Genomic DNA, 25,974 nt, shown 5'->3' on the forward strand with positions numbered 1-25,974 from the left:
GTGAAACATATGAGAAAGTTCTGGAAGGAGAATATACCAGGCATATACAAGTTACAAGAGTATTGACTGAAGTACATGAGAAAGCCCCGTCATGAGAGTATAGCATGGAGATTCAAGTTGTAAGAGTGTTAAGAGAAGCTCACGCAAAGTCAAGTTGGACAATGTGTAACGCAAATCACATAAGGGAGTCCTGATAAGGATACATCAGATATAGCCAAAGACTGTATTGAAATCATACTAGAAGAGAAGAAACCTGGCAGGAGTACACCAGATATCCGACCAAAATTAAGATTAACAGCCAAGTTATTTTACATAAACTTTGTTTTGTTGACCAGAAGAAGCCCAAGGAAAAATCATATACTTAAAAGTTTAAAGTGCATTTAAGAGAAATCTAGGTGAAGGGAGACATCTGGAACTGTGAACTTTATTCATCTGGGTTGAGGTTCCGCTGTATCCTTTTTGAACATTTGTACACTTTTCAAGGCCAAAGACATTCCATTTTTCCCCTTAGAGTTAATTTATAGCGTGTGAGGGCCATGATAGTATTTCGGACATAGGACATTTTGCTTCGGCCATCTTGACATTGGACAGACACTTACTTTCTGCTCCTGGAATAGGGATAGTGAGGCATTACCCAACCCCCTTTTTGTTTTTATAAAAGTGTTTGGCCCAAACCATGACCTCACTCTGTCCGCGTCTCATTCCTGGCTCCTCACATTGCATTGTAAATAATAGATGTTGCTATGATGGTATTCCATTTTATTTACTGAGGATGAATGGCAGAATGGACCCTGCTACAATTTGAACTTATGCGTACAGGTTCCTCATGGATCTCTGGTGATCTACATATATAGACCTGGCACCATAGGATGAACCCTATTTCATGGTATTGCCTCCTCCAGCTCACCTCATTGTTTTTGCTGTATTCTGCCCTTTTTTAACAGTACTCCTTTGCTGAGTGCCAGGTACATACATACATACACTCTGCATATTTTTATGGGATCTACAAGACACCGAAAGCCAAAATAACTCTAAAATGTTCAAGAGTAGCGGAAGAGGTCCTAGCTGCTGTTGCTTCGCCCATTTGGAGTTTGATTCGGATATCAGGAGCCTGTTGGTGGAAAAATTATAAGTTACTCACCATAGTGACTAACAGTCCCTTTTCCACCATACTGCATGTGCGTCCCTTCCAAGAGACGGGAGACAGAACCTTTTTCACGAGAAACAACCTTCTTCCCCATTAAATTTAGAGGCACGCAGGGGTGCTGCCCTGGGGGCATGCGCTGCCCTGACCCCACCCTCCGGCCCCACACCTCAGTCCCCATAGACGCGTCGACAACGGATCAACCTTGCCTAACGACACCAGTTTTATTAGGGGGGTGAATGGTGAGATGTATGGAGGAAAGAAGACTTGAGGACTAAGAGTATGTTAGTCACTACAGTGAGTAACTTATAATTACTCTGACGTCCCGTCCCCTTTCCTCCATATTGCATGGGCGATTACAACTGAGTGTAGCCCCAGGGTGGAGAGGAGACCCTCCTTAAGCAAACCAGTTTCTAAGAACCGCCTGCCCAAAAGCCGCATCTGATCTAGAGCCGGCGTCCAAACAGTAATGCTTGCAGAAAGCCGAAGGGGGGCCCAGGTGGCCGCCCTGCTTATGAACTGACAGGGGACATGTCGATGGAAAGCGATGGCCGTGTCCTTGGCTCTGACCGTGTGGGCGTGCATGTTGGCTGGCAGTGGCTTATGCTGTCCCTCATAAGCTTCTTTGATGGCCGAGACCATCCAACGGGCTATTGAGGCCTTGTACCCCAGTCTGGAGCCGCCAAAGTTTACAGAGTGCCCGACTTTCGGAAACTCTTGGTCCTGTCCAAGTAGAAGTTCACGGCACGCCTGACCTCTAGTCTGTGAAGAACTCTCTGTGCCTCGTCTTTAGGCTCGGCAAAAAGCGTAGGCAGCACCATTTCTCTGTTCCGATGAAATGCAGAATTCACCTTAGGTAGGAATGCTGGTTGCGTCCGCACGACTACTTTGTCCTTGTGAAACCTAGTGTAGGGCTCTGAGGTGACCAGTGCCTGGATTTTGCTTACCCTGCGAGCCAAGGCCGACTAGCAAGGCTAGTGGTTACTTAATGGTTACCAGCTTGATGTCCGCAGATGCCATTGGCTCAAATGGTTTGTGCGCCAGGGCACCCAAAACTATATTGAGGTCCCACACAGGGTGTGGCCTCCTGATGGGCGGGTAGAGTCTGGCGAGTCCCGTTAGATGCTTCTCGACAATCGGGTTGGAGGAGGAGAACACCTCTTCCTCCGAGTTTCTGTAGGCCCCAATGGCTGCCAAGTAAGTGCGGCAAGTGTCTACCTGCACGCCTGAGGGGGCGAGGTGCACTGAGGAGAGCACGTTGTCCAGTGTACATGCAAGGGGGTTGATATCCTTAGAGTCTGCCCAGTGGCAGAACCTGGTCCACTTGCTCTTATACTGTGCCCTGGTAGCTTTGCTCCTGGCGCCCAGTATGATTTCTAGATTAGCTTGGGACAGGCTGAGGTGTCCTAGCGTGACCTGCTCAGGAAGCATGCTGTGAGGGCTAGTTTGTGTGGCGTGGGGTGAATGACCCTGCCCCCCTGCTGCGCCAGAAGATGTGCTGGGCCTGTCGAAAGTGAATGGATGGTCTCTGAGAGGCTGAACAGCTCCGAACCATGGCCTGGCTGGCCACCATAGAGCTATTAGAATGACATTGAGGTGGCGAGACTCCTTGATCTTGCACATCACCCTGTGAATCAGCATCATGGGCGGGAAGGCGTATGCCGTCATGCCATTCCACTGAATCTGAAATGCATTGCTCAGGGAGTCGGGGCCCTACCCCTGTCAGGAGGCGAACTGTTGGCACTTCCTTTTGTCCCAGGAGTCAAAAAGGTCCACCTGGGTGTGTCCCAATCTGCTGAAGATCTCCTGAAGTACGAGGTGGTTTAGCTGCCACTTATAATTGTCTGCTCCCAGTCTTCTGAGCCTGTCCACCTCCAGGTTGGATTCCCCCGGGAGGACGACGGCCATGAGGTAGATGTTGTTCTCCAGGGCCCATTCCCACATGCTGACTGCCAGTCTGCACAGCGGGGGAGCCTGGTACCTCCTAGCTTGTTGACATAGAACATGCTGGTCGAGTGGTTTGTCTGAATGAGGACGACCTTGCCCTCAATAACCGGAAGGAAGGCTCTGCGCGCTGGCCAGATGGCCCTCAGTTCCAGCCAATTGATGTAGTACTCCTGCTCCTGCCGGGTCCAGGTGCAATAGACGCAGTAGTTGTCCAGGGTGGCCTCCCCATCCCTCGAGAGAGGAGTCTCTGTAGTGATGGTGAGCTGTGGGGTAGGTTGCCGGAAGGGCTTCCCTGTCCGCAGGTTGCAGTACCTGGACCACCATGTGAGGTCCGGGTGAAGAGAGGGAGGAACATTGATCATCACCGTCTGAGAGCCCCGCTCCTGGTTCCATGGTGCCACGAATGCAGCTGTAGCCTCCTAATCCCGAGTCTCGAGTGGGGGACGGCCAGTAGGACCACTGCCATGAGACCCAGTAGGTGTTGGTACCACCTGGCCGATGTCACCTCTCTGCTGAGGAAGTGCACAGTGTCCCTCTTGATGGCCGCGATCTTGTCCTCTGAAGGAAAAACTCTCTCCGAGCCCATGTCCCAGATGAGCCCCGAGAAGGTCCGAGTCTGCAGCTGCGACTTCTTGAGATTAAGCGAAAAGCCCAGATCATGAAGTGTGTTCATGAGAGCGTGGGAGGTGCAGTGCGATAAAGCCCCGACGAGCCAGTCATCGAGGTGCAGATAGATTTGGTGGCCCTGAGGCAGCCCTGGGGACCAAGTTGAGGCCAAAGAGAAGCACCTTTTATTGGAAATGGTAGCCCATGATCCTGAATCGTAGAAAAGAACGAACGATGAGGCTGCCAAATCGTGACGTTTAAGTACGCGTCCTTCAGATCCAGAGAGCACATCCAGTCTCCCCTGCAAAATGTCTCCGCTATTAAAGCTGCCGTAACCATCTTGAATTTTTGTAGAGGTAGGGAGAGGTTGAGGGTGGAAAGGTCCAGCCCAACTCTGGTTCTTTTCCTGAATGGTGAAAATCCTTGAGTAGAAGCCCAAGCCTTGCTGGGAGGCTGGGACTTCCTCCACTGCCTGGCTCTCGACAAGTGACCAGATCTCTGCCAAAAGAGTTGCTGTCCCAAACTGTGGGAGTGGAGGGGAAGAGGGCAAACCTGCCCCCCACTGGAGACACGTGGACCCGGAGGGGCGTGTCATGCCTTCTTTCCCTCCGAGGCCGTTGCGGAGGAAGGGGACTGGAAAAAGCCCTTACTCTCCCCCCCCTCCCTTTTTGTTGCTTGCGCCGATGTTGGTTTGGCAAATATCTGCAGACTCATTTCTACCAACCTGTGACACAGTTGCTTAAATTGTAGAATAAATGATTTCTAGCATACATTAGGTGAAGGGTGAACAAGGGCGGCATTCATTCCGGTTTGTCACAGGGAAATAAAATGAAGTTAAAAAGACAAAGAGAGCCATGCCGGCCATCTGAGATTATTGCAAGGAACAGAGACACCCAATGGGTGTGAATACATGCAAATGTATTCATTATATATGTGATTGTATTCCTTGCATATGTATAGAAATGTCTCTGAAACCATGACGAGAGACAGCATTCAAACACATACCTTTATCTTCAGGAGGACACACAAGAACCCTGCTCAGTTGACAGTAACCAAGGAGAACACCACCCCCCCCCGCACCAGATGCTGAGTCCCAGGTTCCAAACAAATTGACACACTAGCATGAAACCTATCAAGAAGTGAACAGCTCCTGAAAAAAACAACAGCATAACCTATATTGTATTTATTTTTACTTTTTTAATTTATATAGCGCTTTATGCCAAATCGCTTTACTACCGCTTTGGCGCTATTAAAGCGCTATATGTTCAGGCTGCTACAAAACTAACCACTAAACGCGACCAGTGAAAAAAGCCATTCCGTTTTTTTCAGTCTTTTAGACCTTTTTTGCAAAAAGCAAGCACACTCAAGTAAAACAACATGATATTCGAAGAATGAAAACATTGGTGTAAAATACACACATTGCTAAGAACCTAGGATTTAAAGGGCAAAATATGATGCTGCAGGGATGCAACAAGTAAAAAGCTGGAGGATATTGACGGTCTAAGATCGGATGACCAGATTCTTAAAATAGAGTAGGACTACAGCTTCAACAAATAGTACGCCAATAAAACTGTAGTCCTACTTCTATGTCAGTGGCTTTTTCCGCACAGAGTACGTGTTCATTGAAAGCTCAAAGCTCTCATTAAAGGAGAAAAGTCATGGTGCAAGGGGGAGGGCATGAAACGTGGCGTTTCATGCCCTCCCCCTGCCCGATTTCAGCATTTGTTCGAGAGGCACCGGCAAAAACCTGGCCAATAGCCAGCGGTCCCCAAAACCCGGGACAGGGTTTCAAAACTCAAAAAGTCTCCAGACGCCAGGACCAAGCGCAAAATACCGGGACGGTCGCAGCAAGAACAGGGACATCTGGTCACCCTATCTAAGATGATGCTTGGTTGTTGCATGGTCTAAGAGGAAACAGGGCGTGGTCAGGCAGAAATCTCAGAAGACAAAGGATTCAAGGCAGCAGCAATCTGAGCCCTTAGATGGTGCAAGGCATAAAGAATATGATTTATGAATGGAGTGCTTTAGGTTTAAGCTACGCACAAAACCCTTGTGGTGAACATTCAGTCACAGCCATGCTCTTTCCTGTGGCTTTGCAAAGTAAAATAGGGTAAACAGGGTACCATTAAATTGAGTATCCAACAGCCGCTATTACAGCACTAAGAAGTGGGAGCTATCGCCATTAAGCGCATTTATTTATTATTAATGTGATACAGTTTTATACATAAGTAAAAACTTTACACATAAGACAATCAAACAAATCACTATAAAAACTTAAAGAAAGCAGAAGAGACAGGAATTCCCCGATACATGTAGGTAAATGTTACAAAGGCCAAAAACTTCTATTCTTTTCTTTTCAACTCTATACAATTTACAGAAAGATTTCCGCAGAAACAAAGAAAAATCAAAAATATACAGCAAAAGAATAAAAAACCAATAAAAACATAAAGTAGAGGATAAAAATAGCACATTAATAAAACCGGATTGTGTTAAAAAAACATCATGAACCCCAGGAAACCAGATTCAAACAAATACATTAAATCAGCAACAGTACAGTATTTAAGAATTCTGTCTGTAACATGACATGATTGAGCTAGCCTCAGCAATGGACAGTTATCGTTACAGTGTACAGTATTCCTCAGTCGGCAGGAGCTCAGATTTAAGAATCTGGGCTAAATTGGTCTGTGGCAGCTGCAAGCGCAGGATTCATATCTCCTGTGCGTGGAGTAATTGCAGGCACAAGTGATCTGCAGCCGATTAAAACAAATTGCTCGGGCCTTTTCATTTCGAAACAGCTGGAAGCACTAGAGTCAGGCATGCTCTGCTGTAGATGCAAGCCACCGTCTGCGCAGAAATGTGCATGTCTGTTGAAAAGGTAGAAACAACTTGCTTAAATGCAACAATCTTATCACTCTAGTAAAGTAATTGCTCTACACAAGGGTGTATTGTCTAAACCGGCTAAAGAAGCAAGCAAAAAAATATATATACATTTAAGATTAAAAGGGAGAATGAACAACAGCCGAGAGTGCGAGCGTGAATAGTTCAAAACCTTAAGAAATGCAAAGGGGTGTAAATAATAAAAATCCATCATATTCCACTTTTTGAGGATGAGCGGCATCGCCAGTTACTTGCATCACCCCCGTCGATTCAGCCATCTCCACTAGGCACACGCCCTGGAGTGATTCAGGACTGAACATATGGTTCCATTAGAGAATGAAGCAAAGCCGATGAGCCCCCAGAGATATCAAATCAACTAGCAGAGAAATAATCAGGCGGTACGAAGAAAAGCCGTTCCCCAACAAAATCAGCCTGTCTATTCGAAACTACCCTGAAAGTCACTCAAAAAAATCCAGGACTCCATGCAATGGAAAAGAAAGCATCCAATCTAAAGGCAATACCCATCAATGTAAAATGTAAACTGAATTTGGCACAGAAAAGGATATAATTGACAAAAAAATACAATTATCTTTAATTTGTCTGAATCAGGATTTGTCTAGAAAATCTAGACATGTTCTCAGCACGTGGTAGAATAGGAATCTGCTTGATAAGAGGAAAGCCCGTTGGGATAATCAAGAGAAGTTGAATGTCCCCAACCAACCTGATGTGCCATATGTCCTGAACGAAGTTATATGGGGACAAGGGAGAAAGTCCCTACAGTGGAGGCTCAAAGACTTCACAGCATAAGCTGAACCTGAGGCAGCGGGCATAGAGGTTGCGATGCACATTATTTGTTTGTATGAGCAGACAGGACTGAAGAGTAAGGATTTGCTGATGCCACCTGTCCCCAAAGTGTCCCGACCATGAATCATTGATAGGTCTGTGCAGATCAGGCAAATGAGTGGTGTCTGCAAATTATGGCTAGTCCTGTACGGCTTCAACAAGGCGGTGCAGGTTTTATATTGCTGTATTTTATTGTACAACACATCATATTCTGGGGTTCTAATACAAATTTATCTAGATGTGGAAAATCCCATGCCCAAAGTGTTAAAGGCTGTGCCAACAGCGTGGCATCGGCACTGCATATAAGAATGTGGGATGGAAAGTGCATGATGTGCACGTGGAATGCTTCCCTGGTTGAGGTTTCCTGGAGTGTCCATTTATGAAGGACTTGGCAGAGAGTGGTTGCTTCAGATCAGTGCATCCCTAATCTATGTTCTTACCTTTATGTAACTGAAAATAATCGTATTGCTTTTTGTGCTATATATGGATGCAGGCTGCTTATTAGTGCAGACTTACTTCACTAGAAGTAGAGTCTAGGAACAGAGGAAGCTTCTAATGAGCCATTTCCTTCCCATGATCAGTATACCTTTTTCCGCTCCTCCAAAGTATTTCAGCAAGGAGGGCAGGTCATCCCAATTAATGGCCAATCTGTAACATATAGCTGGCTATTATGGCACTTTACCAGATGCGGCAAGAACCAGAGTGTAGGGTCACACTGAAACATTTAGAGAAATCTGAAAGGATACCAGTGCTCGCACTACGGAAGCTCTTAGGCTAAAAGTCACCCCTTAAGCAAATGATCCCAGAAAGTTCCACAGACAATTCTGTGGAAACCGTGTTGCACGCATGCATGGTAAAAAGGATACCTTCAACTAAAGTAACAATCAGGTAGAACAATTATAGCAGGCAAAAATAATAAGGCTTTTGCTAACAAAGACTTTACAAAGACACAAACAATAGTTCCTACGAAACGTTTACAACATCCAATACAACATCCACTACAATGTTAGAATATTTTTAGCTACACATGAATAAAAACATTTGTAAACGAAATTCCTATTAAAAACAAATTAATATAAAGTATTGTAACAGAAAACTTTGTATTCAAATTTTAGGTGTGCAGAGGTCTGCAATATTGAAACCACTTCAACTTGTTTCGGGTATTCCCTTCTTCAGGAAGCAAGACCCTTTAACTTCCAGGAGAGCCCATATTCTGTTGTATGAATTGATGGTGTGCAGTCTCCATCATAAGCGGCCTGCTCTACCCACCCATGTGTCCTCCTGTGTCCGATGCCTTCATCTTGTGCTGCCCAGTTGGAGATCTTTATAACAATTTCTCGGGTAAAATCCTGGGCCACGTCCTAGCTGTCTGCAGATGTCGCCTGCTGGTCAGGCATTCTGTGCTGCTTTCCGTTTCCTTGAGCAGGATATTTGTTTCTTTCACAGTGTGATTTCTAGGTTTGTTCTTTTCCTTTGTGTCAACTTCTTTTGGTCAATGGTGATCGGCATACTCCTTTTTTCATACTACACCCTTTACCTATGCATGAACACACCCATGATCTCACCATCAAAGCTTACTACCCACGTATTTATTTAATTTGTATTTTATTGAGCATCTGGTTAGGCACTTTTGTCATTGTACTTTCTGCTCCACTTCTAGGCCTAGCATGTACCCTAGCTATTAACGCACAGCATTTATCCGCAGAGTGCATTTTCAAATCTAGGTACTGTCCCATTGTAACCTAGTCCTAGTGAGCACCAGACTTGCATTGCGTAGCTGCGCGCCCAGACCATGATCACCTGGTTCACTCTCACTCTCACCATGTTCCCTTTCTGCATCTTGCCGGACAATGTACACTGCACCGGCATCACCTTCATAACCGTCAACAACGGTTAAGCCAAGCTAGGCTGCCCTAGGCACTACCCGATCCCCTGCCCTACACCCTTCCTACCCTCCCAGCCCCCTTTTCCCCCCAACCACCACTCCCATCCTACTTCTTCCGTAGACAACAGCTCCCTTGCCAATGTGACCTCTAACAAGACTCCCAATCATAGCACACTTAGTGCTCTTTGTCGCACGGGGCCCCCCACATTGAAATCTCCAGAACCCCTACGCTCTACCAACCCCAACCTCACTATCCGCAACAGACTAGGCACCAGACTGCCCCTTACAAACAGCATCCACCTGACCAAACTCAACACCAAAACTAAGAAGAAATCAAAGACCCCTAATGCGCCTGACCCACTCCCCCTAAAAGGAGCCTTACTCAATGCCAGATCCCTGGCCGCCCACCCCACAGAAATTGCTGACACTATTCTAACATATGATGTTGACTTCCTTGCCCTAACGGAAACATGGCTACATGAGGCCTCAGGACCACACTTATCGTTAGCCATTCCAGCCAACTACTCCATCCTTAGAGCTGACAGACCTAATGGTAAGGGAGGAGGCATAGCTATCATCTCCAGATCTACACTAGGCTGCAGACTAGTCTCCACCCTATCTCCTAAATCTTGTGAGTTACTCACAATCAAGTTACAAACCTCCCCCACTAGTACGATCACACGACACCTTATATATAGACCTCCAGGCCCTCCGGGAACCTTCGAGGAAGACATTACAGCGCTCATTGCTGAAAATTCCAAGCCACTAGCAGAAACTATTATCCTCGGCGACTTCAACCTAGGCTACAATGACCCCAAGGACGCACCAGCCGCATCCTTAGCAAACGCCCTAACTGAGCACGGATTCGCTCAACTTAGCACTTCACCAACTCACCACAAAGGCAGAATTCTCGACTGGGTAGCAACTCTTAACTGCAACACCACCTGCAAGGTCCCCCAACCTCTTACATGGACAGATCACTACCTTATCCCACTCGAAATTCATACCAACCAGGCCACGCGCAAGAAACGCCCCCTGGCACCAGCCTGCCCAACCAGAAACAAGCGCAACATCACGGCCGAAGCCCTACTACCTCTGGTCCTACCCACCCTCAACGCTCTACCGGACAATGCTGACCTTAACCTACTAGTCGACTCCTTCAACAACTCCATGGCTACCGCCATTGATACCATTGCCCCTTTGAAACTACGTAAAAGTAAACCAATAAACCACCTCAATTTGTGGTACACTCCAGAACTCAAACTACTCAGGAAAAAGAAAGCCAAACTAGAACTTTTATGGAAAACTTACCCATCTCCTGAAAACAAATCCAATCTTAAAAACATCTCCGCGCTACACAAAAGTGAGATAATTCGCACCAAAAAAGATACCTATAATGCCAGGATTGACCAGGCAGGTTCTTCCACCAAAGAATTATTTAAAATTCTAAAGGAGCTAGAAAACCCCAATCCCCCTCCAGACAACTGCTCAAAAGATAAACCCTGGTGCACCAGCATCCAGAATGCCCTCAACAATAAAATCACAGGACTCCAGACCAAAATCGAGAACAAACGTCAACAACTCCCCAGCAACAAAACCGCCAACCCTAGCTTAAGCCCACCAACACCCAACAAAGCCAATTTAGGCTTCACCTTTAAGAAAGTGACCACCCTAGAAGTCAAAAAAATCATCCCTTCCCGAAAACCCTCTAATTGCAAAGGCGACAGCTGCCCTGCCCAAATAATAAAAGACGCTGCCAGAGACCTCTCCCCCTTTATCACCAAGTTAATTAACCTCTCATTTGCCAGCAATTCTGTCCCCAACAACCTAAAACAATCCTGGGTGCTCCCTCTCCTAAAAAAAACAATCCGTGGACCCAGCCATACCAACAAATTATAGACCCATCACTACTGTCCCTTTTCTGTTAAAAATCGTGGACAGAGTCGCCTACATCCAGATTCAGGAGTACCTGGAATCCAACCAACTGCTAGGTATTCGTCAATCTGGCTTCAGACCTCAACACGGAACTGAAACTGCCCTGGATGACCTCAAAAGCCAGATTGATGAAATCAAAGACCAAGGAAAGGCAGCCATCCTACTTCTCTTAGACCTCTCAGCGGCCTTCGACTTAGTCGACCACGAAATCTTATGCAACCACCTCTCCATCGCAGCCCACTTCTCCTCCTCTGCCTCCGCATGGATACAATCCTTCCTGGCGAATAGAACCATGCGAGTCTTCTCCACTACAGCTGCTGCTGACCCCATCCCCCTCACCTGCAGAGTCCCACAAGGCTCCTGTGTATCCCCCACCTTGTATAATATATTTACGAAGCCCCTATTCGACAAATTGGACCGTCTGGGTGTCACCTACACTAACTATGCAGATGACACCCAGATTCTTCTCACCATCTCAGGCAACTACAATGTGGACGTCACCCGGATCAACAAAATCTTCTCAATCATTCAGGCATGGATGGCCACCCACGGCCTCTGCCTGAATGATGAGAAGACGGAGCTTCTGCTGGTCGGCTCTCCTAACAACCTGTCTAAACTCAGTCCCATCTACAAGAACATTATCATAGATGGTAACACCAAACCTTAGGTTTCCACCTTGATGCCAACTCCAACCTCTCCAAACAACTCAATTCAACCGCCTCAGCCACTGCCTATACGGGTAAGCTAATCAGGGCAAGCAGACCCTTCCTATCCCCCGACAGCTGCCTCACTCTGGCCAGAGCACTCATTCAATCCAAACTAGACTATTGCAACAGCCTGTACCTAGGAGCCAACCAATATGTAACTAACAAACTCCAGGTTCTCCAGAACAATGCTCTACGCGCAGCACTCAACATCCCAAGGCGCGAGCACATTTCCACAACCAGGAAAGCGTGCAAATGGCTCTCCATACAGCAAAGAATTGACCTCAAAACTATCTGCCTCACCTACAAGGCCTTAAACAACCTAGCCCCACCGTACCTCTCCAACAAATTCACTCTAAAATCCACATCCAGAACCACTAGATCATCCAACTCCCTATACCTGCTAGTGCCCAGATATGCCTTAAAAAGAGCAGGAGGCGCGAGTTTCACTGTACTAGCCTCCCAACTTTGGAACACCATACCACTCAAAATTAAAACCACTGAGTCCTTCCCGATTTTTAGGAAACTTGTTATTGGCTGGTTACTGAACAAAGAGTAGCATCCACCATCATCCCGAATATCTAACAGCCGCAACCATACCTGCACTATATGTAAATTGTTGTACTATGTACATTTTTTGTAAATTGATGTACTTGTAAATGTAAATGCATATCTTTTGCCTGTAACCGTGTTCTTAAGCGCCCTTCTACCCACGGGTCCGGAGTGCTCTACAAATAAACTAAACAAACAAACAAACTTCTACATCAGAATTGTGTTTGAAAGCACCACAAGCATAAATGGGAAGGGAACAGGGAAAAATAATGGCAAAACAGTTAAATATAGATATTTCTCTCATCGTCCTTGGGCATTTGGATGTGCAAGTGCAGTGAGGGGGGAGTGCAGGAGATAGGGAGGGTGGGGAGCAGAGGAGTAGACAAGTGCTGGTGGTGGGCCCGGGAGGGAAATGGCAAGGGGAGCCAAGGAGGAGAACCTCAGAGTAAGTGCTAGTGCAGACGACTCCCAAAGGTGTGGATGTAGAGTCGCCAAGCAGGGGCTGGCAAGGGCAGTGCTGGTAAAGACTGCAAAGAAGGACCTGGAATCCTGTGAGATTTATGAGAATCAGGCAGCAGCAGTGGGGTGATTAGCAGGTAAGGAAACTGGGTAGGGAACAGCAGAGTTTTGAGTAGTTTCCAGAATCTAAGGCAGTCCGGCTTAAGTCTGAGAGGGTCAGGGAGTCCATTCCGAAGGGAGGCGCCACCCGAGGAGAGAGACCTACCCACCCACGCTCTGCTTGGAGAAGGGTTTGACAGTCAAAGAGTTGGTGTTAGAGGAGCGCAGGGCTCAATGATTTCTATCTACTGTGTTTAACAAGATGTTAAATCTTCCACATTGTTTGATCCTCAAGTTCACCTGGAAAACCAGGTCATGAACTATTCCATGAGGGATTCTGCACTTTTGGGGGTCTGTGGGGGCTTTAGGGGTGGGGATATCACTTTGTAAATAGTGACAAAATACTCTTGTGGGGTGTCTCTTGAAAAGGGACCTATGTGGTCATATTCAGGTTTTTAAATGTTATTGGGGCAATGCATTTTGGTCTTGCCATAGAAATTGACAAATTTGATGATGTGCAGGATAGCTGTAAGAAATGCCAAACAGCATTTTATGGCAACTATTGAAAGCTTCTCCTATTTTGACTCCTACTATTGTGATCCAAAAGTCAAGGGCACATGGGCTCACAGGCTATCCAGGGTTTATGAGAAGCAGACAAATGGAGAACATCAGCGTATTTGCTGTTTTCTGTGTAAGCAGTTGGCAGCCAAATACATGAATCAGAGGTTTGTGAAAACTCAATCTTAAAAGTGAAGCGCTGGTCAAGGGATCCCACTGTACAGAGGCCATGACAGGCTCAGTATGAAAGGGGAAAGATGGTTATGTCCCGACAAAAAATTGCCAGATTTAGAGACTGGAGAAAGAGGGCATGAAATATGTAGTCAAGGAGGTAAGAGCATTTTGGTTACAGCTTTGACTATGGTACACTATTGTAGATAGTCGCCCAAGAAAGATTGAGACTATCAAAAAAGAGTCTCAGTCTTGGATCTATTTATTTGCTATGGTCGATTAACTTTTGTTTCCAGAAATTAAAACGAGTAGAGTAGTACAATTTTGAGTGATTTAGCATAATCGAGGACTATTCAACATAAGTGAAAGAGAAGGTAAAAATGGTATTTAAAAGACAGTCCCTGTAGTGACCACACTACTCCTAGCTCACAGGGATGTGGCCAAAGCCTTTTCACAGCAAATAAAGCTAAGGGCTTTTAGCAAAGCTGGTAAGCATATGCTAGACTCTGTTCTGCTCTCTTAGGTCTGCCCTCTGGCTTCGTCCATCTGCCCTTTTTTATCCGACTAGGCCAGACCTCAGGGTTAGTTAACTCAGCGAGGGTGAAGCTGAAACATATGTAATAAATGGAATTCCTGCATAGAAGTAAAGTAGTCTCATGGGCGAGCAACATTTAAATTCTCCTATGACCAGGACCCTTCGTCTCCATACTCATGGGAAATGTAATGCAGCTTGCTCAAGAGGCTACACAAACTGCCATAAAATAGAAATAACAAAATCAATTTCACAGCGTTACTGAAAACACAGGATGATGGGTCTTCACTCTACACACGTTTAGTAGAATAGCTGGCCTGAATTGGACATCAGCCCTGGAACTAATATCCATCGAGTGGAGCACACAAAATACTTAAGGCAACGCCCGAAGGGCAGCCTTGCATACATCAAAAAGGCACATGTCCCTGAAAGTCAATGGATGGCGACCTAAAAAATGACTGCATGGGCTTGCATGCTTTTTGGGGGTGGGGGGGCATCTTTGTCAGATTCCAAAATACAAGGCACTTTCAATCTTACACTTGGAGAGTTGGGAGCTGCTTTCCAGGATCAAAGCTTCCGTAAGTACCAAAACGCCTTTATGAGTGCGTAGTGAACTTGCTGTTCTCCAATCAGAATTTAAGGGGTTTAAAACTGTATGTAGTATTCGCTCATAATTAGACTCTGCTGTCAAATGTCCTGGTTTTATGTCAAAAGCAGAATGGACTTCAGCCACAAAAAGAGGCTAGAAAACCATAAAAGTTTCCCCTCACTGAAAGAGACTGCAATTTACTAATTATTTTATTTATTCTTAAATTTTTGTTTTAATTGTTTCTATCGTGACACTGGCCCGTAGGAGCGCGTTACAGAGTGTTCAGGAGAAGCCAGAAGCTAGTGCTGAGCTAGCATTTTTAACAATAACGCAGTACTGTGGGGGATTGTCAGGGCTTCAGTCATGGGGGAGGAAGCAATGAAAGATTTTGTGAAACTGCATGATGGAAGGAGCAGTACAAGCCTGCAGGGGGAGTGAGTTCCAGAAGGGTGGGTTATAGCAGGAGAAGGTTTTATTTACAGTCCTTTCCTTACGGGTAAGCGTGGACGCTAACCTTTTCATGGTCTAGCTACGGGAGGTGCGGGAACCTCCTGAGATTCAGAGTTTGGCTGCCAGGTAAGAAGGGGTTCCGTTGGAGACCGCTTTGTATGCGACGCATAAGGTTTTAAAGAGAATCTTTGCAGGGAGGGGAGCAAGTGGATATCACGTAGAATGGGGATGCTGTGGTCGAATCTGCAGGCACCCATGATAAGACCAGCTGTTCCATGGTGGGCAGCTTTGAGGGGTACCATGTACGTGGCTAGGAGCCTGGCAAGAATGGTGTTACCCTGTCAATGTATGAGATGACCAGTGCCTGGACTACTGTACAGAAGTTGGCAGGGGAGATTTTCCTAAGTGTGGAGATTTGGAGCCAGGCGGTTCGGGCGGCTTTTGTGGCCACATGTTTTGGAGAGAGAGACCGCTATCGACAATGAAGCCTAGGGATATTTGGCCGAGTTGGTCAGTTTGGGGGCAAATCAGGCTAGGTTCATGTTGTCGAGCCAGTTTTGGACAATCTGTTGTTTGGAGGGGGGCCGATAAGGAAAAACTCAGTCCTTTCAGTTAAGTTTTAGGTAGGGGTTGAGTTGTAGGTAGGCGGATGACATCCAGGTCTGGATGATGTCCAAGCAGCAGCAGAGACAAGAGATGTCTTGAGGGCCAGTAACCTTAAGGTACAGCTGCGTGTCATCATGGTACTGGAGAATGGAGATTCAGGTGTAATTTGAGCAGTTTCCCAGGGGCTCCATATAAAGGTTGAAGATGATGGGTGAGAGAATGGAGCCCTGCGGTACACCGCAAGATACTGGTAGGCGTTTGGATCTTAACTGCCCTATTTGGATGGCTTGGAATCTGTTGCCAGGGTATGAGGTGAACCAGACATGGACTTTTCCTGTGAGGCCCATTCTGGTGGCGAGGATCGAAATGAGCATGGGATGGTCGGCCGTGTCAAACGCTGCTGAAAGGTTGAGGAGGACGAGGTGGTAGGAGTTACCTTTGTCTGTAAGATGAAGTGCGTCATCTATCAAGTTAAGTGTGTCAGTTTCCATGCTACATTTGGGGTCGGAACCCTGATTGGTAGTTACGGAGGAGGCCAAGTTGGTCGATTTTGCCCAGCAACTGATTGGCTACAGCCTTTTCGATGAGTTTCTTTAGGAAAGGGAGGCTTGTGATGGGTCTGTAGTTTGCTAGGTCAACAGGATCGCGTGAAGGCTTTTTCAAGAGGAAGAGAATCAGCCATGTTTTTAGAGAGTCTGAGAAGGAGCCTTCAGTGAGAGAGGCATTGACGATATTAAGTAGTGTGTTGAGTGCATAGCCTTGGAGCCGTTTGATGATGGAGGTTGGGAGGAGATCGTCCGAGCAAGCTGTGGGATGAGGGATGCGAGAGTGTCAGAGAGGTCCTTAATGGTGAGATGGGTGAAGGCTGACTGTGGGGCAGGGGATTAAGGGGGTGTTCGAGGTGCGGGTGGGGTGACTCCTTGGAGGCCTTTACAGAGTCAATAAAGTCCCTGATTTTTGCAATTTTGTTGAGAAAAGTGGTTATTGTATTGCATTTCTCCTGCAAAGCCAGGACCTCGCAATGTCAACGAGGGTTCTGCTCCTGTTAGGGGCACCCTCACTTGGGGTGGCATAAGCTGATTTTGTGTCAGTAATCAGCTTTTTGTGCAAGGGTTGCAGGGTTTTGTGTGAGGAGAGATCCATCGGATGTCAGTGTTAACACCGTTTTCCCCCATCAGCCTGATTGGCCGTGAGGAGTGTACAGCAGGTGGATGATCTGGCCTTCATCCATGTGGTCTTTAGCGGAAGTGGGTGTTAACCAGGTCAATGGTGGCAAGGGAGAAGGCTTCAACGAGCTCCGTAGCATATCTGGTGGAGGGGACGGTGGCCAGAGCTGGGTCAAGGAGGTCCACAGGTAAATGTTTGAAGGTGCGGCAGGTGATCTCAGGGATTGCCGGGTGGTCTGACCAATCGAGTGGGATGGGGTCGGCACAAGAGAGGAGATCCAGAGGTGTGAGGACGAGGTTGAGCATGTGAACCCCTGTGTGGGTTGGAGAGAGAATGATTTGTTGGAGGTTGCAAGAGTCGGCTAGTGCGTAGAGTGCATCGCTTGGGTGTTTAGAGGGTGGTGTCTGCGGGATGTTGAAGTCTCCGTGAAGGATGTTGCTGGCGTGTGCAATTGATGCTGAGGAGATAAGGTTGGTGAGGTCCTCTATGAACGACCCATTCCCTTGGGGCGGGCAGTATGTGAGATGGAATGTGATGGAGTCCTTGTGGAGCTGGGGAATTGACGGGACACTGATTGAATGAGAAGGAGGGTGTGTGAATGGCAGGACTGTGCAGGGCCAGTCTGACTTATTGATGACCACACCCCGCCACCTGTCTTTCCTTGCCGGTCAGTATGTTGACTACTGTATCCGGGTGGTAGGAGAACATCCAGGATGTGCTGGGAGGAGGGGGGGGGGGGGGCAGTAAACCACGTTTCCATGATGAGGATCGCATCAAGGTTACTATTGGTGATTAGATCAGCGATGTTGGTGGTGTGGGCTACGGCCGAACAGGCGTTTACTAGCATGGTGAGCCAGGACCTCATGATGTGAGGGTGTGGTGGGAGACACAGTACAGTGATGAGGTTGGACATGGTAGCCACTCATGGCTGCCTAGTTTGCATTGACGTACAGGTCCTGGCGATAGTGGGGATAGGCTGAGGATGGACAAGACACATGGTGATGTATATTGGAGAATTTGAGGGGGTTGACCCTGGGCCCTGCCAGGCCCTACCGAGCATAGCCAGGCTGTTTCCTTGTCCTCATACGTCCTTAGCCGAGGATGCCTAGGTGAGAGGTTATAGAAGGGAGCCTTTGGGAGCGTAGGATGGAAGGCCTGCTTAAGTAGGAAAAAGAGTGGCAAAACCAGAAGCTTACCAGTGAATTATAGGTGGGAGGAGACCTAATCCCCTTGCCCCAGCTGCAAAGGATGCTGGAAGGCCTGCTTAAATAGGGAAAAGAGCAGGAGCAAAGAGCAGGAAAACCCAAAGGTTACCAGTAATTGGCTGGTGGGAGGCGACCTACTCCCCGTGCCCAAACTGCACTGAAAGAGGCTAGCAGGTCTGCTTAAGTAAGGAAAAGATTAAGGGAAAGAGCAGGAAATCCGAAAGCTTACCAGTGATTGGCTAGTGGGATGAGAGCTACTCCACTTGCCCTAACTGCACTGAAGGAGGCTGGCAGTCGTGCTTAAATAGGAAAAAGAGTGGGAAAACCCAAAGCCTACCAGTGATTGGCAAGTGGAAGAGACCTAATAATACCCTTGCCCCAACTGCACTGAAGGAGGCTGGCAGGCCTGCTTAAGTAGGAAAAAGAGCAGGAAAACCGAAATCTCACTAGTAATAAATAGGCAGGTGGGAGGAGACCTTATCCCCCTGCCCCAACTTCTTGAGGAATCCTCCACTCTTTGATGATGTGGCTCGCCGCTTTTGTACGGATTTCTAATTTGTGGTTGTGATCCTTCAAGTGGCTGAGGGAATGGGCCAGACATTGTCTGAGAGGAGACTGGGCTATAGTATAATGCATTTCGATTGTTTCACTCACTGTCTGGACATATTGGCCTTATGCTAGATTTTAGTGGGCCTCCTTTACGGTGTGCTTCTATAAATGCATGCAGGAACAAACATGTGCTTGTTCTGCCAAGAAAGCCTCAAGAAAACTTTCTTCCAAGGCTGGTGCCACAGGTATAGCTACCATCAAGGTATCCATACTGTTAGGCTTTCTGAACTGCAGCTACATGGCACTCTTCCCTGGAGGCTGGAGGCCTTGCAGGACTTAATTTACCACTGTGCCTTGCTCAGAAGTGGACAAGAAGGGTTACGTTAGTCAGCTGAAGCATTGGGTTGCCAGTGCGTTATGGCCAGTTTCCGCATACACGAACACCGTCCATTAGCATAAAAAGCCACACAGACCAAAGCGCTCTTCACTGAGTGTTTGTGCCCACGCTTCCACATTACCTTGCCTGCAATCTTTGTTTTCTCTGCACCTGTACCTACTACTCTGTCCATTACTCCATTTCCCCATTCCCCCGCCTTCTTCCCTGAACATGCTTGCCATGGTCTGTCTAAACCCTGCCTAACCTCTTTTAGTGCCTGATCTCCTGCTTAGATCTCTGCCTGCCTTGTGGACTTCTTTTGGGTTGTTTGGATCTGGATTATTTCCATTGCCTTCATGTTATGAACTTGGTCTGCTCTTTGGATTTGCTGTTGGATTACGTTTTAACTCTGGATGTCGTGGTGTTTCTACTCTGATCCCTGTGACTCAAGAACGGGTTTTTGTTCCACATGGTTCTGAGTATCGCGTTCGCGTGCCACTGGGATAGGGCCTTGCATAATTTTCTTTCCTTTTTGTTTGTGCACCTTACGCCGTCAGTGTAGGTTCCCTGATCTAAGGACTCGGTGTAATGGAGGGAAGGAAGGAGTAAGTGACTCACTAGGTTTTCTGTGGGCCATCTCTTAACCCTAGGTAGGTGTATCTTTTCTGAGTGTTTCCAATATACTACTCTTTATGCCTTCTATGTTCATACATCACCTGTTTTTTTACGTTGTACTTTTTCCAGAATTCTTTTTTTGCCAAAAAATTGGATTCTTTTTTATTGGGGGTCCCAAACCCTCCTTCCCAATATTTATTCCCTATACCTTCCCCCATCCCTCATTTTTTGAGGATTTTATTTCTGGCAAAACAGGTTTGACAAAAAGTGGCATGAAATAAAAACTGGCGATTAATGAACGTCGTACCCGTTATACAGACCAATATCTCCCTTTTTCTGCAGCCTGGGGGTTCGAGGTATCAGTGCTGTTCCTTCCTCCCACCTTTTGTCTACCACTTTGGAAAATCTCATGACATTGAGATTTTGAAGAGGTGAGTATTAAGATGTGTTAGGTTACCTTGCAGATTCTCATTGGTTATCAAGCCACTGATGACCAGGTGAGGTATCCCGGACACGTAGCACCATCCATACACACATGAATGGCCTTTATAGACAATGGAACAACTTCCTCCTATTCATACTTTTCTTTTCAGGAAACCTTTGTATCCTACCTTTCATCCAGTGGAGGCAGATTTTGAACCAATGACTTTAGTGACTGATGAGATGTTGCAGAAGGCTGCATAGGAAGCAAGGGGGGCACCATTGGTAGTACAGCACTAGGCACTCCCACAGGCAAAGGAATGTGCAGAACAACTGAGGCAGCCACAGTATTAACTTTCCTAATGTGGTCCTTGAAATATTTCCTCGTATCTGAGGCTTTTGTTGCTGAGACTTTGCAAAAAAACATTTTGATCACAGAGCCTGGGAGGAAAGAGGCTCTGCTGGATTTCACGGTTGAGGCGCATGCTTAGCCGGGGCGCCTCAGACGACCATGGATGTGTACAGAACAGATGAGTCAGAGATTGGGAATGTGAAAGCCCACGTAGCCGATGGAAGAGGGTTACAATCAACCTGACAGTTGAAGGGATCTAGGAGTAGCATCTCAGATTCAGGGTCAGGAAAAACCAAACCAGAATCAGCATTTAATCTAAAGTTCCTTGCAGCCATGTCTTGTAGTGTAGTGCCAGGAATGTTGTCCTGAAGTTTAACAGAGTACTTGGCCTGTCTGGATTCAGCCTGCTTGCTTGAAATGGCACACCCACACACCTCCATCATTTTGGCGCAGTCTATCACATTCTGCAAAATCCTGATCCGTAGAATGGTCTCCTTAGAGGACATTGACTTCTTTGGGTAGGAAGCGCAAGAAGTAGTTGTGCTGAGCTATCCATGGAATTAATTCTAGCAATGAAAGATGCCTTGGGTACAGTCCCAGTACGAAACACTAGACGCTCTGGAGACGTCTTTCAGTGTGAAATATGGGTTTGATGACAGGGTGCAGCTGCAGCCCCTCAAGGAGAACCTTAATATCAGGGACTTCAGAGTCGATGACACAGGTGTCAGTACCACGGCTTAATCTCCGCCAGTGTGGCAGTGTCTCTTACCACAGCGGGATGTGTCGTCCTCCCTGGGGGACCGTGAAACCTGAGAAAGCATCACCAGGGTGAGTTGGTGAAAAGAAAATAGAGGGGCGGTATTAACCTTTTTCCTCCTCCTCTTTTCAAGCACTTAAGAAATTCCCACAAATGAGGTCGATGAACAATATCTGCACAATGCTGAAAAAGCTCACTGAGCACTCTCGCTGAATGCGTTACTAATGAGCACAAGTTCCATCTGCGCTCAGGGCCTACACACAAACAAAATAAAAGGCCTGAAGATCCATGGCTGGGAGCGGGAACCCACAGGACCCGTAGGAGGACATCTTTAAAAAGGAACAGACAGAGCCATCCTGCAATTGCAAAAACAGAATTAAATAAAGACGGAAAGCATGCAAATTATTAAAAAAAAAAAAAAAACGCACAGCTTGTTTTTAAGTGGCCAGTCCTGAAGGTGTGGAATCAAAGACTGGTGGCCGAAGCAGGAGAGTGGGGCATGGCAGGGCACAACTCAACTGTCACTGTTGCACTGGTTTCGCTAACAGCTCTGAAAAGGATTTTTTACTGTGCAATGGCTATGCTGGTTGTAGGTCAAAGGATCGAATCAAAAGGACCGAAAACAAAAGGGTCGATTTTTTTAGGGGGTCCCCCCAAACTCCCTTTTTGTGGTAAAAAACACTTTTTTATCCTATACGGAAACCCAAAAAATATATATATATTAAAAAAAAAAAATTGACCCTTTTGCTTTAGGTCCTATTGACTCGACCCTATGGCAATCGATCCTTTTGGATTCGAACCTTTGACCGGACACCAATGTTTGTCAACCCTCTGGGACGGATATGCTATAAGCATGGAAGAATCCCCCCGGCCCCCTGCAGTCAAAAGAGTCACTCTTACATTGATGTTAGATGCTATATTCACAGCTTATTTTCTACCTTTCATCACCTCAGTTGTTATTCCCTATAGCCCCATCCCTAAATCTTTACCTAGCTAGTCTGTTCTCACTTGGAGGTTTGCTTAAACAAACTCTTCTCAGTTGATGTGGGTGGCCCTCCGCATCAGAAACACCACTATACATAAGCTGTGGGGGTCCACTTGGAGGCAGCCTTAAGGAGATGAAGAATTGAGTAATGAGGCAGAAGAATAGTAAAGCGAGGATGCTGCATGAGGTACCCTTTTAAGGAATCTTTCAATGAGGGGCCCTATTGCCGAAAACCCACCCGGAAAGGGCCACAGGTGACATGGTCACTGATTCAGACTTCAAATAATCACGTATGTTTGCGTGGAAACACTGTTCCCGGTGTGAGGTTGTGCAAGGCAGAACTATTCACCGGGGAAGGCTAGACCATTTCACCTCTCCAAGGAGAAACCAGAAGCCATTTGTTACAGGAAAGCAGATGTGGCACATGAGAACGCTGCACTTACCAAGTTCTGCTAAATTGCCGAACGCAACAAGGCACATTTCTGTCAGCGCTGTGTTCTGGCAGTGGATCCCCAGCAGCTTCACTAGTGTAGGAATGACATCCATATTTATAAGCTGAGCTTGCAGGATATCTAGGCGGGAAAGGAAAATCAGATGAATTGTTAATGCTCATTAAGATGACATTAAATATTAAAGAGTATTTCGTTTGAAAGCAAAGCAAAAGCTGCTCAAATTGTGAGAAATTAATCAGAAGGTTAAAGAAAAAAAAAAGGTTCCTGTTCAGTTTCAAGGGAAAATAGTAACAGAAAAAGAGAGCGCTGCCATCCAACAGTACTAAGATACTCGGACGCTGTGTACACATAGCCGTGCAAGGAGAAAAGGAGTACAACCTATTATCCAATTTTAAAAAGCAAAAGAGAAGGTGGTGAGAATAAAAACAGTGCAACTCTTGGAGGAAAAAAAAAAAGAGTGAGGAGAAACCATAAATAGTTAGCTGAGGCAATGCATTGGAGGGTTTAAGAAAAGCCCTTACAGGCTCCTGTTCATATGCCTATAAATTGAGCACATAATCTTTTTAGAGAGGTAGCTCATGTTTAAGACCTGCGTAGTGAAGTCAGTTTTATGGCTGATCGGAACTTAAGTATGCTACTGGCTTGTAAAAGGGAAAATTGCATAATATTGATTTTACAGTCGGAGTAGTACAATAGATTTTCTCCACAATCTACTAATACAATTAACCTGCCCACTCAGCACAAGGGCACATATCAAGACAACAGAATAAAAACAAGCGGGGAGCGAACGTCAAAAACAACCCGTTTTCAAAGGTTTTAAATGTGACAAAAAGTCCTATCTAAAAAAAATAAATAAAAAATGATTCACAAAGCTGCCGCGCCACTCAAATGCAAGAATAGGATTTTCTAATATGGGCGAAAAGACCCACAGATGATGGAGCACAGATTGCTTACACTGCTGTCTGTAGAACAAAAAAAAACTATAAGGAATATACAGTGCAGTTAAATGTGATTGAACTGAGAAGTAAAGACTTAAAAATAGACAAAGTGTATTTTTTACATTTTAAGTCTGATAACCATAATCCATGTATACGTTAACATCCAAAAGGACAACCAACCGGAGGCTTAGTGCCACAAAAGTAAATGAATTTGTTAAAAGTATTGAAACAGCACACAACAGAAGCTCAATATGGGATACATTACTCACCATAATCGTATTTCTGATACTTGTATCTGCTTAGATTCACATGCTGTGCATAGGCCAACATCTAGTGGAAGCTGCAGAGTATTACAGTTTGTTTTTCGAAACTCAAAAATGGCGTGCCAGTAATACTATCCCTAGTGTGGCGTCCACTGTACCCATGATCCCTCACGCGTGTAGGACCCTCAGATTGTATTTTTTTCTGACATGAGGTAGCATAAGGAGTAGCGGGAGTACAGATTATCCATGCATTTAGATAAGACTACAAGCATCCATGCGCCTTCTCTCAGAGGGGAGGAAGGGCGGGCGCATGTGAATCTAAGCAGATACAAGCATCAGAAATACGATTACGTTGAGTAATGTATACCTTCTGAGGCTTGTGGAATCTGCTTAGATCACATGCTGTGCATAGATTAGCGAGCAGTGTTAGGAGGTGGGATGTGAGAAGGGTCATGAGCGAACAGATGTCTTAGAACCGCTTGTCCTACTTGAGTATCAGTCTTGGAATGAGTGTCAATGCAGTAGGGCTGAGTAAAAGTGTGAATAGAGCTCCATGTAGCTGCTTTGCAAATTATGTCAAGGGGTACATTTGCAATGAAAGCCAGAGTGGCCCCAGTGCCTCTAGTAGAGTGGGCTCTTGGCGTAAAAGGCAGAGTTCTTTCAGAAAGGGAGTAACACAGCTGGATACATTTGACTATCCATTTCGAGATGGCACCTTTAGTGATGCGATCTCCCTCTCTGCCTGTAGCTACGGAGACAAACAGTTGGTCTGTCTTTCTTAGCGGTCTGGTCTTGTCCAAATAGTAGAGGACCGCTCTTCGCACATCTAGAGTGTGTAGTTTCACCTCAGCAGAGCTTTTGGGTTCTTGGAAGAAGGCCGGTAGCTCAATGGACTGGTTAACGTGGAATTTTGAAATTAACTTAGGTGAGAACCTTGGGTGTGTTCGTAGAACCAGTTTATCCTTATGAAGAGTAAAGAAAGGATCCTGCACTGACAGAGCCTGAATTTCACTGACCTGTCATGATGCCTACCCCCGGGCATCCAGACCAAGTCCATCAACCCCGGAAGCAGGCATCATGTTACCTGGAGCAAACTCAGCAACCCCTGTTAGGGGCTTTCTGGGTACAGTCCTGGCGCCTATGGCATCAGGCTCATATGGGACATCAGTCCTGGCGCCAATGGCGCCAGGCTCATGTGTTAAAACTTACCTGATGCAGACTATGCTGCAAGGGATCCAAGCCCATGTGGGGCTTGAAGGGACTATTTTATCTTGGGGACTATTTTGTTACTCGGGTGTGGCTTTGGAGGAATACTTGCCTGGGACTACTTTTAAGGCTATTTAAACCACGCCCGAAGAGCAGCACATGCTTCGCGTTATTCTGCATCCAGCAGCGTAACGCTCACCGTGTCTGCAGTCAGCATCCAGCATCCTGCCACGCCCGCCTCGAGTCCAGAGTGCCTAGAAAGAAGGGAAAGAAGAAAGGTTAGAACAAGAACTTTACTGGATTTCTTACCTGATTTCGGATTCAGCACATCTTCGAACCAGAAACAGACTTAATTTTAAACGCGTCGCATGGCCAGCAGCAGCGCTGCGCCATACCCACCGTTCCTCGCAGCATCTCTACGATCCGGTGCCGTCTCCATCACCTGGTTGCCGCATTCCAGCGCCTAAGGGGGACAAGAAAACAACAAGGTGAGCCAAGGGAACACACAAGGACAATCTCTTGCCACCATATGCTTACCTGATTTTATCGCAGGAGGTATTATCCACCAGCACGCCAAATCTTCCTACGCTGCACCTGCAAGAAAAGAGAAAGCAGCGAGTTAAACCTTGGCATCATTTACCGGACAGTGTTACAAAACACAGACTCTTGCCTGAACGCTTTCAGCTGCCACAAGGCGATCATCTTTTGGGTCTAAGCTGCAAAAGAAACAAG

At 46.4% G+C, this 25,974-nt stretch overlaps 1 protein-coding gene across 2 annotated transcripts in view; it reads right to left on the reverse strand.

Moving 5' to 3' along the window:
* The window catches only part of RAP1GDS1 (Rap1 GTPase-GDP dissociation stimulator 1), a 909,412-nt gene that overhangs the window by 296,458 nt on the left and 586,980 nt on the right, over window positions 1-25,974 (reverse strand). For both annotated transcript variants that reach the window (XM_069630545.1, XM_069630544.1), the window contains one exon: window positions 22,827-22,955. In XM_069630545.1, the coding sequence (XP_069486646.1) occupies window positions 22,827-22,955 (129 nt within the window). The remainder of the gene's footprint in view (window positions 1-22,826; window positions 22,956-25,974) is intronic.

Source organism: Ambystoma mexicanum, chromosome 6q (genome assembly GCF_040938575.1).
Source record: "Ambystoma mexicanum isolate Mex_15411 chromosome 6q, UKY_AmexF1_1, whole genome shotgun sequence".
Classification (NCBI taxonomy): domain Eukaryota; kingdom Metazoa; phylum Chordata; class Amphibia; order Caudata; family Ambystomatidae; genus Ambystoma; species Ambystoma mexicanum.